Here is a 14,547-nt window from a genome sequence, read left to right on the forward strand (position 1 = left end):
GAACAATGACGACTGGGGAAGAAACCAAAGGGAGCGACATATAAAGGGCAGGTAATCAAGGATGTGATGAAGTCCAGGTGAGTGTCATTATGCGCCTAACGCTGGTGACAGGTGTGCGCCGTAACGAGCAGCCTGGTGACCTAGAGGCCGGAGAGGAAGCACAAGTGACAGTTTCAAATCTATCACTTTGATGGTTTCATTTAAGAGAGACAAATAATCATGTTTTCTTTTCAAAATGCTATATAAATCGGCCTCAATCTCAGATAAATAATTAGTACTGCTAGGTTTTACACAGACAAATGTAACAAATAACTACATTTTTATTAAGAACTGTACAAATGATACACAAAAACAATTTAAATATAGTGGCTAGTGATACATGTATTACATAAAGATGGCAAGATGCAGTAGGTGGTATAGAGTACAGTATACATATGAGATGAGTAATGTAGGGTATGTAAACATTATATTAAGTGGCATTGTTTAAAGTGATACATGTTTTACATGTATGGCAGCAGCCACTCAATGTTAGTGGTGGCTGTATAACAGTCTGATGGCCTTGAGATCGAAGCTGTTTTTCAGTCTCTCAGTCCCTGCTTTGATGCACCTGTACTGATCTCACCTTCTGGATGATAGCGGCGTGAACAGGCAGTGGCTCGGGTGGTTGTTGTCCTTGATGATCTTCCTGTGACATCAGGTGGTGTAGGTGTCCTGGAGGGCAGGTAGTTTGCCCCCGGTGATGCGTTGTGCAGACCTCACTACCCTCTGGAGAGCCTAACGATTGTGGGCAGAGCAGTTGCCGTACCAGGTGGTGATACAGCCCGACAGGATGCTCTCGGTTGTGCATCTGCAAAAGTTGTAAAAGTGCTTTTGGTGACAAGCCAAATTTCTTCAGCCTCCTGAAGTTGAAGAGGCGCTGCTGCGCCTTCTTCACCACTCTGTCTGTGTGGGTGGACCAATTCAGTTTGTCCGTGATGTGTACGCCGAGGAACTTTAAACTTTCTACCCTCTCCACTACTGTCCTGTCGATGTGGATAGGGGGGTGCTCCCTCTTCTGTTTCCTGAAGTCCACGATTATCTCCTTTGTTTTGTTGATGTTGAGTGTGAGGTTATTTTCCTGACACCACACTCTGAGGGAGTGTCGTCTGCAAACTTGATGATTGAGTTGGAGGCGTGCAAGGCCACGCAGTCGTGGGTGAACAGGGAGTACAGGAGAAGGCTCAGAACGCACCCTTGTGGGGCCCCAGTGTTGAGGATCAGCGGGTTGGAGATGTTGTTACCTACCCTCACCACCTGGGGGTAGCCCATCAGGAAGTCCAGTACCCAGTTGCACACGGCGGGGTCATGACCCAGGGTCTCGAGCTATGGTGTTAAATGCTGAGCTGTAGTCGATGAACAGCATTCTCACATAGTTATTCCTCTTGTTCAGATGGGTTAGTGCAGTGTGCAGTGTGGTTGCGATTGCGTCATCTGTGGACCTATTGGGGCGGTAAGCAAATTGGAGTGGGTCTAGGGTGTCAGGTAGGGTGGAGGTGATATGGTCCTTGACTAGACTCTCAAAGCACTTCATGATGACGGAAGTGAGTGCTACGGGGCGGTAGTTGTTTAGCTCAGTTACCTTAGCTTTCAGCAGCGTATGTGATGAGTCAAAAAAGTGAGTTGTAGTCAATGAACAGCATTCTCACATAGGTGTTCCTTTTGTCCAGGTCGGAAAGGACAGTGTGGAGTGCAATAGAGATTGCGTCATCTGTGGATCTGTTGGGACAGTATGTGAATTGGAGTGGATCCAGGGTGCCTTTCAAATCAAAGTTTATTTGTCACGTCCGCCGAATACAACAGGTGTACAGTGAAACAGTGAAATGCTTACTTACAAGCCCTGGCGGGACACAATGCAAATAGTCCGGGTAGCCATTTGATTAACTGTTCAGGAGTCTTATGGCTTGAGGGTAAAAGCTGTTGAGAAGCCTTTTGGTCCTAGACTTGGCGCTCTGGTACTGCTTGCCATGCGGTAGCAGAGAGAACAGTCTATGACTGGGGTGGCTGGTGTTTTTGACAATTTTTAGGGCCTTTCTCTGACACCGCCTGGAGTAGAGGTCCTGGATGGTAGGTAGCTTAGACCCAGTGATGTACTGGGTCGTATGCACTACCCTCTGTAGTGCCTTGCGGTCGGAGGCCGAGCAGTTGCCATACCAGGCAGGATGCTCAGGATGCTCGCGATGTTGCAGCTGTCGAACATTTTGAGGATCTGATGACCCATGCCAAATCTTTTCAGTCTCCTGAGGGGAACTCACCAAGGAACTTGAAGCTCCCAACCTGCTCCACTACAGCCCCGTGAATGAGAATGGGAGCATGCTCAGTCCTCCTTTTCCTGTAGTCCACAATCATCTCCTTTGTCTTGACTACGTTGAGGGATAGGTTGTTATTATAGATGTGAGTGCTACGGGGTGACAGTCATTTAAACAGGTTATTCTTGGGCACAGGGACTATGGTAGTCTGCTTGAAACATGTAGGTATTACAGACTGGGTCAGGGAGAGGTTGAAAATGTAAGTGAAGACACTTGCCATCTGTTCGGTGCATATTCTGAGATAGCTACGTGAGACAACACCATATCACAGTCAAATATACAGTTTACAAACATTGCATTTCAGCACAACAATGGATATATAGCTTTTTGCAACAAAAAAACTAAACATTTTCTGTCACACCACACCCTGATCAGTTTCACCTGTCCTCGTTATTGTCTCCATCGCCTCCAGGTGTTGCTTGTTTTCCCCAGTGTATTTATCTCTGTGTTTCCTGTCTCTCTGTGCCAGTTCGTCTTGTATGTCCAAGCCTACCAGCGGTTTTTCCGGTTTTCCTGCTTTGCCTTTTCTCCTTTTTCTAGTCCTCCCGGTTTTGACCCTTGCCTGTTCTGGACTCTGTACCCGCCTGCCTGACCATTCTGCCTGCCTTGACCACAAGCTTGTCTGCCATCTCCTGCACTCTGACCTGGTTTTGACCTTTTGCCTGTCCATGACCATTCTCTTGCCTATTCCCTTTGGATTTATTAAACATTTTAAACTCCAACCATCTGCCTCCCATGTCTGCATTTGGGTCTCGCCTAGTGTCATGATATTTTCGTACACATCTAAAATCTATTAATACAAATCTGAGAACAGTAATATGTCACACACACACACACACACACACACAAATGTACCCATAAGAAATAACCACTGATGAAAAAACACAAATGTAAAAAATTGGTGGATATAGCATTTTGGAAATAAACTCTTCATATATTGTTAGTAACCAAGTAATATTTCTCTATAAAAAACACATGTATTTGACAGTGACAGGAAACACAAGAGAGAATAAAAGTAGCCTAGATACTTACTCCCATTCCCTCCTGCTGGACGGACATAGGGACCCAAAGTCGGAAAGGTTGTCCATTCTCACTCCCTCTCCCAGCCAGGCCCTATCTGAAGTCTGATGTATCCCATCTGCGCCCCAGGAAAAAGCTAATGATCACCTGCTGCTGCTGCCCACCTCCTCCTGGAGTCCACCACAGAAACACCAAAACCTGTGGAGGACAATAAGAATGTGGGCTTGAGTAAAGGGGGAAAAATCTAGGCCTATTACATCCGATAATCCATTAAGTACTGTAACTTCATTCATCTGCAGTTTCATTCAAGTGTCATAACTGTAATACACACAGCGACAGTGTTGCCCCGCAGTATTCTCTTATTCACACTTAAGCACATCCCAAAAAGTACTTGAAAGTGATCCTATTTCCAATTCTATTCTGACCAAGTGTACGTGTTAAAGTTATTCTTGTGAAAAACAATGCATACAGAATGATCATGTTTATTGTAAAATACAATAGGCTATTATTTATCAACCCAGAGCATATCTCAGAGAATATAATCTCAGTGAGTGAACATTACCAGAAGAAACATCATTATTCATTGTGATTTATGAGCCATGATTTTCCACAGTGAACAGCATGCATTAAAGGGAAGAGTGTTAAACATCAATTACCACCTGGATACAATAATTCAACATGGAGAAGCTCTACTGACCCCAACAAATTAAAGATGCAGAGACACCTCTTTTGCTAATCCACCATTACTGGTATTAAAATAATAGAGGTATGTGGGCTGGAAATATATTTATTTTAATTCTAAAAGTTTGGACACAGCTACTCATTCAAGGGTTTTTTCTTTATTCTAACTATTTTCTGCATTCTATTATAATAGTGAAGACACCAAAACTATGAAATAACACATATGGAATCATATACTAACCAAAACAGTGTTAAACAAATCAAAATATATTTTAGATTCTTCAAAGTAGCCACCCTTTGCCTTGTTGACAGCTTTGCACACTCTTGGCATTCTCTCAACTAGCTTCACCTGGAATGCTTTTCCAAAAGTCTTGAAGGAGTTCCCACATATGCTGAGCACTTGGCTGCTTCTCCTTCACTCTGCAGTTCAACTCATCCCAAACCATCTCAATTGGGTTGAGGTCGGGTGATTGTGGAGGCCAGGTCATCTGATGCAGCACTCCATCACTCTCCTTCTTGGTCAAATAGCCCTTACACAGCCTGGAGGTGTGTTGGGTTATTGTCCAGTTGAAAAACAAATGATAGCGAGACTAAGCGCAAACCACATGGGATGGCATATCGCTGCAGAAAGCAGTGGTATCCATGCTGGTTAAGTGTGCCTTGAATTCTGAAAATAATCTGATTTATTTAATCTTTTACCCAGATGTAATAACAAAAACAACAGTACAAGATGTTGTAAACTGTGTTCATATCTTACGACTTAGACCTCAAACACTTGATGTATACCCTTTACAAAGACAGAAAGTGGCTACAGATGGAGAGCGAACTACAAAATCACAAGAATATATTTTAAAATCAGAAGATGATAGGATGGGTGTCCCTTTGAGAACAAGGAATTTGGTCAGTGGACTACGCTACTTCTCCTTCAATGAACAAAAACACTGACCAAGTCCAGTAGAGTAGACTGGACCCGTTGGGCACAAACGTCAATTAAGCATCTATTCCACATTGGTTCAATGAAATTTCATTGAAATGACATGGAAACAATGTTGAATCCACCAGTGTGTGCCCAGTGGGGAGCTTCTTCCATCGAAGAGGACTTCCTTTACTTTCATATACAAGGAAATAAAACATTGAACAACCCATGCATTTTGGTGGTCTACTGTACATGGTGCATGGTGAATTTCTACCTGGAAAGTCTTTGAGTGAGAATATTACACCACAACCAGAATGCATTGAGTTCAGTGAGACAAGGTTTACAGCTGTCAAGTGGAGTGACACATGTGCCCTGAGGGGCACAGATCTTAAATTGTCTGCCAGAACTTGATGGCAGAGGAGAGGAATACACATCCAAGTTTATGTTCATGACCGTCGCCTGCACTAACATACACCACCTCAGGCAGGCACGCAGCAAGATTACTTTTCTCACTAACTCTGGCAAGAAACGATTGACGTGTCAGACTTCATCTTCCTAGAACTCGTCTGTACACATGCTGAACAACCTCACAATGACAAAAACCTGTTCTATTGCAAAAGGTAGAAAACCTCTTATCTAGATCTTTGAGAGATTTTGATTAAAGTATTTCATTAAAGAAACAAACTGAGGGCCTCCCGGGTGGCGCAGTGGTTAAGGGCTGTGCCACCAGAGACTCTGGGTTCGCGTCCAGGCTCTGTCGCAACCGGGAGGTCCGTGGGGCGACGCACAATTGGCCTAGCGTCGTCCGGGTTAGGGAGGGTTTGGCAGGTAGGGATTTCCTTGTCTCATTGCACACCAGCGACTCCTGTGGCAGGCCGGGCGCAGTGCACGCTAACCAAGGTTGCCAGGTGCACGGTGTTTCCTCCGACACATTGGTGCGGCTGGCTTCCGGGTTAGATGCTTGCTGTGTTAAGAAGCAGTGCGGCTTGGTTGGGTTGTGGATGCATGACTTTCGACCTTCGTCGCTCCCGAGCCCGTACGGGAGTTGTAGCATTGAGACAAGATAGCAGCTACTAACAATTGGATACCACGAAATTGGGGAAAAAAAGTGGGTAAAATTCAACAAATAAAAAACAACACAAAAAAACGAAACAAACTGAAAAGCCATGCAATAGCATATTCACACTGCCAATGGTTCACGTTCTCACACACACACACACACACACACACACACACATGGAATTCAGAAAGTAATTATTTTTATTGAAGCATCCATCTTTAATCTTCCATCTTTTAAGTCTCTTCGGGACAAGTCTCTGAATGTCCCCTTGAGTGACCCAGTCAGAGCCCTGGCTTGAACATCTCTGGAGAGACCTGAAAATAGCTGTGCAGCGACGCTCCCCCTCCAACCTGACAAAGCTCGAGAGGATCTGCAGAGAAGAATGGGAGAAACTCCCATTCTTTTATAATAATTGTATTTAACCTTTATTTTGACAGGTAGTCATGCTGAGACCAAGTTCTCTTTCACAGATGAGCCCTGTGTCCACATCAATACACACTACACACATCAATAAACACATCAACACACATCAATATTCAAATCAATACATGAAAAGCAAAACACAATCATAGAAAACAAACACATTCGTCAGTAAAATAGGTCCTCAATCAGCCTGTTGAATTGCCCTAGAGGCACTAATTCATCACATTTTAGAGAGCCTTGGAGATTATTCCACAATTAATGGGCAAAAACACTAAAAGCAGATTTACCTAACTCAGTGGATATTGAAGAGATCTAAAGTCCCAAAAGCACTATGTTCTAATCAAGGTAAACATGGTTTTAAAATGATTTATCTAAAAAAAAGACAACTCATTCCCTTGCAAGGACACACTATACTTGTAAATCTATACCAGTGAGCTGAATTGTGCCTTTTAAGAAAATGATTAACTATGTTGTGAAATACACACAGGACATATAACACTTCTCTATGAAAATAGACATAGAAAGCATAGAAATTAACATTGTATAATAGTTAGCCTAGTTTATTTGTATGTTGACATCTTGGCTTTAAAAGCAGAAGCCAACAGATATATCCATCCAAAATGGAAGTAACTGCCAACCTATAGCCTACTGTACGTTTGAATTAATACAAGCCTAGAGTGACACAAAACGCAAAGGACATTACAATCCTACATACCTTGAAAACTGGACTTTAGATCCATACTTTACTTTTGAAGGTACTCCTTTTCCAACAACCTACTGTGTAAATCACTGAGCCAACGATCCTAAGCTTGACTCACCACAAGCACATCGCAAACAGATCATAGTGTGTACAGACGCTGCCTAAGTATTATTCAAACTACAATTTGAGTAACATCCCTATTCGGAAACATAGATTCCAGGAGTAATCATTTTCAGGTCTATGCTCGGTCTGTTTTCCTCTACCACTCAACATCCTCCGTTGACAGTCCCTTGTAAACAGGACTGAGCCGCTGTGAACAGGGAAAGTAGGTCAGTCGGTAGCTCAATACTTAGCTAATGACATCATTAGCAACCGGCTGTGCAACACACAACTAAGAATATATAGTGAGAAAATAGTTTGGATAATAGGCTATTGACACTTGAACGCCATTTCGGGACACATTATTCTGAATTTGAACGTTTGTAATTCATTTCAGTGCCGAGTTTCTTCCATGTGCATTGAAACATTGTAACCAACAGAGGGTAGAGCAGGACGTGTAGAAACTCGGATATGTTCGAGGTTTGCTTTCAGTGAGTTTGCTCCCAATTACTACATTGTAATAATGTTGCCAATGATGTATATGATCGAGGCCTTATTGTCACCTGTATCATGTAGCCTATAACCTCCTGTGTATGGTTGGCAATTCATGGCAGGTTGACAAATATTGAAATTAGAATTAAATGAATTTTATACTGAAAACTTCTGAGTTCATAATGAATGACATTTGACCAGTCTTTTCTAATGCCCTGGCCTGGAGCCTAACAAATAATATTGAACAGTGTAATTATGAAAAATATTCAGTACAGTAGGCCAACATACAAGCAGAAATCATTTCCAAAAAATGTCAGCCTATTCTAAGAAAATATCTGGTACTGTGGTTGCCCAATAATACCAATAAGATCTCATTCACTAGAACTCTAAGTCACATGTCTATAAAGGCTACAAATAATGTTAGTACAATTTACAGAATATTTCTGTCTGTTCAGAGAAGTCTATTCAGAGTCTAATAATTTAATGAAACATAATTAAACCCAACTGAACAAAAGCGTTTATGCTACTCATCATCTCATCGTAAGAAGTACTGCATCTTCCCAATTTGTGATATCAAATTAGGACCTACCAGAGTAGCAGAACAATCAGGGAACAGTTAAGCAAAAGGGAATATTGGACAGGTCCTGCAGACAGAGTAATAAAATATACACAATCTAGTTATGGGAAATAATAAAATAGCACAAGATCTGATAAGCTGTAACAACAACACACAAACCCACATTTACAGGGCTCACATGGCGACACACAGATTCATATTCTACATATTCTTCTGTATTGTTACAAAAAAAAGATTCAGTAAGTTACATGAATACCCGTTGCATGATATAAAAATAAGAATTTGTTCTTGACTGACTTGCCTTAAATAAAGGTAAAATAACAAATAAATAAAACATTTCCCTACACCAGCAGCCTTGCAGGATCATCTCCGCTACACTGGTAATATTGATATATCAATAAATGTGTTTTGAACTGGATCTCATCTACTTACAATTTTTTTTTACTGAATGCTTTCTGAATACCAAACTCAAGCTACTGTACACATACACAATAAAAACACGCTTTGCTTCTTTTCTTGTGTATCGCACACATATCGCACACATCTACTTACAATTTTACTTACTCTGATAAATCTTCAATAATTATAATAATGAGGGACAGATTTTGTCATGTTCGTTATAAGGATCGGACCAAGGCGCAGCGTAAGTAGAGTTCCACATGTTTTTAATAAAACCGAAAATCAGCAAAACAAAACAAAACAAGCACACACGAAACGTGACGCTATATGTATAGTGCAGACAGGCAACTAAACATAGAACAAGATCCCACAAACACCAAAGGGAAATGGCTACCTAAATATGATCCCCAATCAGAGACAACGATAAACAGCTGCCTCTGATTGGGAACCATATCAGGCCACCATGGACACACAAATCACCTAGACCTACAAAAACTCTAGACATTTTAAATTGACAACTTACATATTTGCGTTTCTTTCTGCAGTCCAGGTGACATTTAGTCCACGATCTACAGCTTTAGACAACCTCCTCATGAAAAGGAAAGCATATGAATGAGGAGGCTTCCCAAGCAATAAGAGCCATAACTACTTATCTGGCTGCAATAAAACCTTATTACTTTGTTTACCTGAGAAATGTAACATCATGATGACACGTTTCAACTTTAAACTTGTCAGTTTCTTAACTAATTACAGCCATAAGCTTCCTGTACCAGAATGATGCTAAAGTCTCAGAGGTGGAAATGTGTTCTTTTCACACAGACTTTAGCTCCAAGACCTGTCTTCGAACTCAAACTGGATACAAAACGTGACTGTTTCCTTTTGAGACCTTTGGAAACACCTCAGAGTATAAGCTGGATAATACAAGGCTTGGTTTTTAATGGCAGCAATAGTCAAACTGATACAGAAATAAACACAGATTCAATGGAAGTAGTATGCACACTCAGAAACAAACCTGGGATGCCTCTATTCTATAATCTCTCGTAGACAGATTCTCGTGGACAGATGAAACAGTGAGAATCTGTCAAGGCTCACATAGAATTATGTGATATGAGCAGCAGTAGTTCCTGGTTTTGGGTTTTCGTCGTTGATTATTTGGACCAATCGGGATTGGACGAAGGTGGTACTTAAACTGGTGCGGTGATTTTCAAGCCTGTGTGTGGATGATGAACAGTTTCCACTAGATTCCACAGCCACAAAGTTAAAATTGGCTGTATCATAAAACAAAAATGTGCTTATTGGCCATGATAAACACGTGTGAAATTAGCGGAAGGGAGGAGTTTGGCCGAGAGTTTTGTTTGTGAGTGATGAGACTTCGCCTCCTTCCTTTGTACAAAGCCAATCACAATTGTTAATGGAATTAACCCCAGAAGTAAAAGGGTAAATGACAAACTTTCGCAAGATAATTGTACTTCTGGGTAACCGCGATGATCTATTCTGTAACCATTGCTATGTCCTGTGTATCAAGGAATCATGGGAACCTGTCCACCCCCCCACCCCCCATGCAGTAGAAACTATAATCTCTCCTATTACCTGTTTTCTTCTATTTCACTGTATTTTATTAACCTTAGCCAATTGCAGTAGTAATTCGTAATGACAAAATGCAAGTTGATAGAGATTCTGGCAGGTTTTAGATACCTCATTTCCCTTCAACAGTCTTTCAGTCAGAGACACACCAACCCCCGAGCTATTTGTCTACACTACTGTCACGACTTCCGCCGAAGTCGGCTCCTCTCCGTGTTCACCAGCTTTCTAGCCATCGCCGCTCCATTTTTCATATATCCATTTGTCTTGTCTTGTTCCCTGCACACCTGGTTTTCATTTCCCCAATCAATCTACTTGTATTTAACCATCTGTTTCCCATCATGTTTTGTGTGTAATTGTTTCATGTTATTGTGGTGCTCTCGTTTTTGGAACTAAAATAAAAGTGCACCTGTTTACATCACTCTACTCTCCTGCACCTGACTTTGCCTCTAATACACCTGTTGAAAACTACCATTCAAAAGTTTGGGGTCACTTAGAAATGTCCTTGTTTTTGAAAGAAAAGCAAAAATGTTTGTCCATTAAAATAACATAAAATTGATCAGAAATACATTGTTAATGTTGTAAGTGACTATTGGTAGCTGGAAATGGCAGATTTTTTATGGAAAATCTACATAGGTGTACAGAGGCCCATTATCAGCAACCATCACTCCTGTGTTCCAATGGCACGTTGTGTTAGCTAATCCAAGTTCATAATTTTAAAAGGTTAATTGATCATTAGAAAATCCTTTTGCAATTATGTTAGCACAGCTGAAAACTCTTGTGCTGATTAAAGAAGCAATAAAACTGGCCTTCTTTAGACTAGTTGAGTATCTGGAGCATCAGCATTTGTCTTCTGAAACTCGTCAGTCTATTCTTGTTCTGAGAAATGAAGGCTATTCCATGTGAGAAATTGCACAGAACAGCGCAAACTGTCACTAACCAGAATAGAAAGTGAGTGGGAGGCCCCAGTGCACAACTGAGCAAGAGGACAAGTACATTACAGTGTCTAGTTTGAGAAACAGATGCCTCACAAGTCCTCAACTGGTAGCTTCATTAAATAGTACCCACAAAACACCAGTCTCAACGTCAAAAGTGAAGAGGCGACTCCGGGATGTTGGCCTTCTAGGCAGAGTTCCTATGTCCAGTGTCTGTGTTCTTTTGCCCATCTTAATCTTTATTTTTATTGGCCAGTCTGAGATAAGGCTTTTTCTTTACAACTCTGCCTAGAAAGCCAGCATCCCGGAGTCGCTTCTACACTGTTGACGTTGAGACTGGTGTTTTGCAGGTACTATTTAATAAAGCTGCCAGTTGAGGACTCTAATGATCAATTAGCCTTTTAAAAGGATAAACTTGGATTAGCTAACACAACGTGCCATTGGAACACAGGAGTGATGGTTGCTGATAATGGGCCTCTGTATGCCTATGTAGATATTCCATAAAAAATCTGCAATTTCCAGCTACAATAGTCATTTACAACATTAACAATGTCTACCGTGTATTTTGGATCAATTTGATATTATCTTAATGGACAATTTTTTTTGCATTTCTTTCAAAAACAAGGACATTTCTAAGTGACCCCAAACTTTTGAATGGTCGTGTAGTTCAAGAGAAAATCCTGAAATTAGTAATTTTGACCTAACCTTTAGAACCTATTACTCCTTATATGGCTACCCAGACTTTTGCATTTTCCCCACCTGCCATTTTTACGCTGCTGCTACTCTCTGTTTATTATCTGTGCATAGTCACTTTACCTCTAACTACATGTACATATTACCTCAATTACCTCGACCAACCGGTGCCCCTGCACATTGACTCTGTACCGGAACCCCCTGTATGTAGCCTCGCTACTGTTATTTTATTGTTGCTCCTTAATTATTTGTTATTTTTCTCTCTTTTTTTCTTCTTAAAACTGCATTGTTGGTTAAGGATGGTAAGTAAGCATGGTCAAATAATATGCACACAGAAACTATAGGCCAAAAATAATGCCACTGATTGGCTTATAGGTGGCACTGTTATAAGCAGTCTCACTTAAACCCTCATATCCGTCGCCATGTTTGACCTAGAGGCTTGAAACGTTGTATGTACGTGTCTTTCATCATGCTGAACAAATTTGTCTCAAGGACCTATAAAGTCCATCAGGATAGACTTCCCTCCATCTTGACAAACCTTTGAAAAACATTTTAAAAAGTCTAAATAACACGGGATGTAAACCCATGGTACATTGCTTAATTAAGATTGAGAAAAATGTTATAAACCCACTCCACAATGGCCTATCAACTTACATTTTAGGGTCAAAGACATTACCATGATGAACCATGTTAAGTTTGGCATTGATATCTTAAAAAATACGGAAACTATTAACAATTCACTTTTTTTTTAACCATGTAACGTTAATGAAAAAAATATTTTTCTCAAAGTCAGATTAATTCCAAATGAATAGTCCCTAAAGAGTTTGAGAAAATAACATTGATTGATTCAAAGGTGGCCACACTATAACAGTAGATGCATATTAACACATACGCTAATATGCTAAAATATTATTCTTCAAATGAACCATTGGACCAAATGACACCAAATGTGGAATGTTGGCCCATGGTACACATCTTAACCTTGGTCAAAAGATGGCTGAGTTATTGACAATTAAACAAAAAAAATAGATTTTACTTGTCCATTTTAAACCCCTGTAAATCTACTCCACAGTGGCCTATCAACTTGAAACGTGTAATCGCTATCATAGACATCCGTAAAATGAACCACAATGTATTTGGTATTGATATCTCAAACAACAAGGAAACTAATAACAACTCATTCTTTGCATTTGTAACACTGATGCTCAAAATCATCAGCAATCAATCCTCATGAACCTCAGATTCACTCCAGATTTTGTAATTAGACTCATTACATCAGTCTTTAACCCAATGAGTCCCACCGTAACGCCGCCGTGTTTTGGACTTCTAACCCCTTCGAAACATTGCGTGTTTGAGCTGCAGACTGGGCTGTATCTTGGATTTGTCTATTTCTTCTGCAACTATATGTATCATTTTTGCTGCATTCAAATATGGACACACTGTACCAACAGTGGGGCAAAAAAGTATTTAGTCAGCCACCAATTGTGTAGGTTCTCCCACTTAAAAAGATGAGAGACGCATGTAATTTTCATCATAGGTACACTTCAACTATGACAGACAAAATGAAAAAAGAAATCCATAAAATCAAATTTTTGGATTTTGTATGAATTTATTTGCAAATTATAGTGGAAAATAAGTATTTGGTCACCTACAAACAAGCAAGATTTCTGGCTCTCACAGACCTGTAACTTCTTCTTTAAGAGGCTCCTCTGTCCTCCACTCGTTACCTGTATTAATGGCACCTGTTTGAACTTGTTATCAGTATAAAGGACAAATGTCCACAACATCAAACAGTCACACTCCAAACTCCACTATGGCCAAGACCAAAGAGCTGTCAAAGGACACCAGAAACAAAATTGTAGACCTGCACCAGGCTGGGAAGACTGAATCTGCAATAGGTAAGCAGCTTGGTTTGAAGAAATCAACTATAGGAGCAATTATTAGGAAATGGAAGACATACAAGACCACTGATAATCTCCCTCGATCTGGGGCTCCACACAAGATCTCACCCCGTGGGGTCAAAATTATCACGAGAACGGTGAGCAAAAATCCCAGAACCACACGGGGGGACCTAGTGAATGACCTGCAGAGAGCTGGGACCAAAGTAACAAAGCCTACCATCAGTAACACACTACGCCGCCAGGGACTCAAATCCTCCAGTGCCAGACGTGTCCCCCTGCTTAAGCCAGTACATGTCCAGGCCCGTCTGAAGTTTGCTAGAGAGCATTTGGATGATCCAGAAGAAGACTGGGAGAATGGCATATGGTCAGATGAAACCAAAATGTAACTTTTTGGTAAAAACTCAACTCGTCATGTTTGGAGAACAAAGAATGCTAAGTTGCATCCAAAGAACACCATACCTACTGTGAAGCATAGGGGTGGAAACCTCATGCTTTGGGGCTGTTTTTCTGCAAAGGGACCAGGACGACTGATCCGTGTAAAGGAAAGAAGGAATGGGGCCATGTAACGTGAGATTTTGAGTGAAAACCTCCTTCCATCAGCAAGGGCATTGAAGATGAAACGTGGCTGGGTCTTTCAGCATGACAATGATCCCAAACACACGGCCCGGGCAACGAAGGAGTGGCTTCATAAGAAGCATTTCAAGGTCCTGGAGTGGCCTAGCCAG

General features: G+C 41.1%; 1 protein-coding gene across 11 annotated transcripts in view; it reads right to left on the reverse strand.

The window, feature by feature from the left end:
* Window positions 1-14,547, reverse strand: part of LOC110533857 (neuronal PAS domain-containing protein 2) — a 72,229-nt gene that overhangs the window by 28,740 nt on the left and 28,942 nt on the right. For 6 of the 11 annotated variants that reach the window (XM_090186563.1, XM_021618412.3, XM_021618410.3 and 3 more), the window contains exon 2: window positions 3,378-3,563. In XM_090186563.1, the coding sequence (XP_090042689.1) occupies window positions 3,378-3,433 (56 nt within the window). In that variant the 5' untranslated portion in view covers window positions 3,434-3,563. Of the gene's footprint in view, window positions 1-3,377; window positions 3,564-7,160; window positions 7,478-14,547 lie in introns of those variants that run through there. The other 5 variants (XM_090186564.1, XM_021618411.3, XM_090186567.1 and 2 more) reach the window with 2 other exon arrangements.

The sequence above is a fragment of the Oncorhynchus mykiss genome, chromosome 10, assembly GCF_057628025.1.
Source record: "Oncorhynchus mykiss isolate SJ-2025 chromosome 10, ASM5762802v1, whole genome shotgun sequence".
Lineage (NCBI taxonomy): Eukaryota > Metazoa > Chordata > Actinopteri > Salmoniformes > Salmonidae > Oncorhynchus > Oncorhynchus mykiss.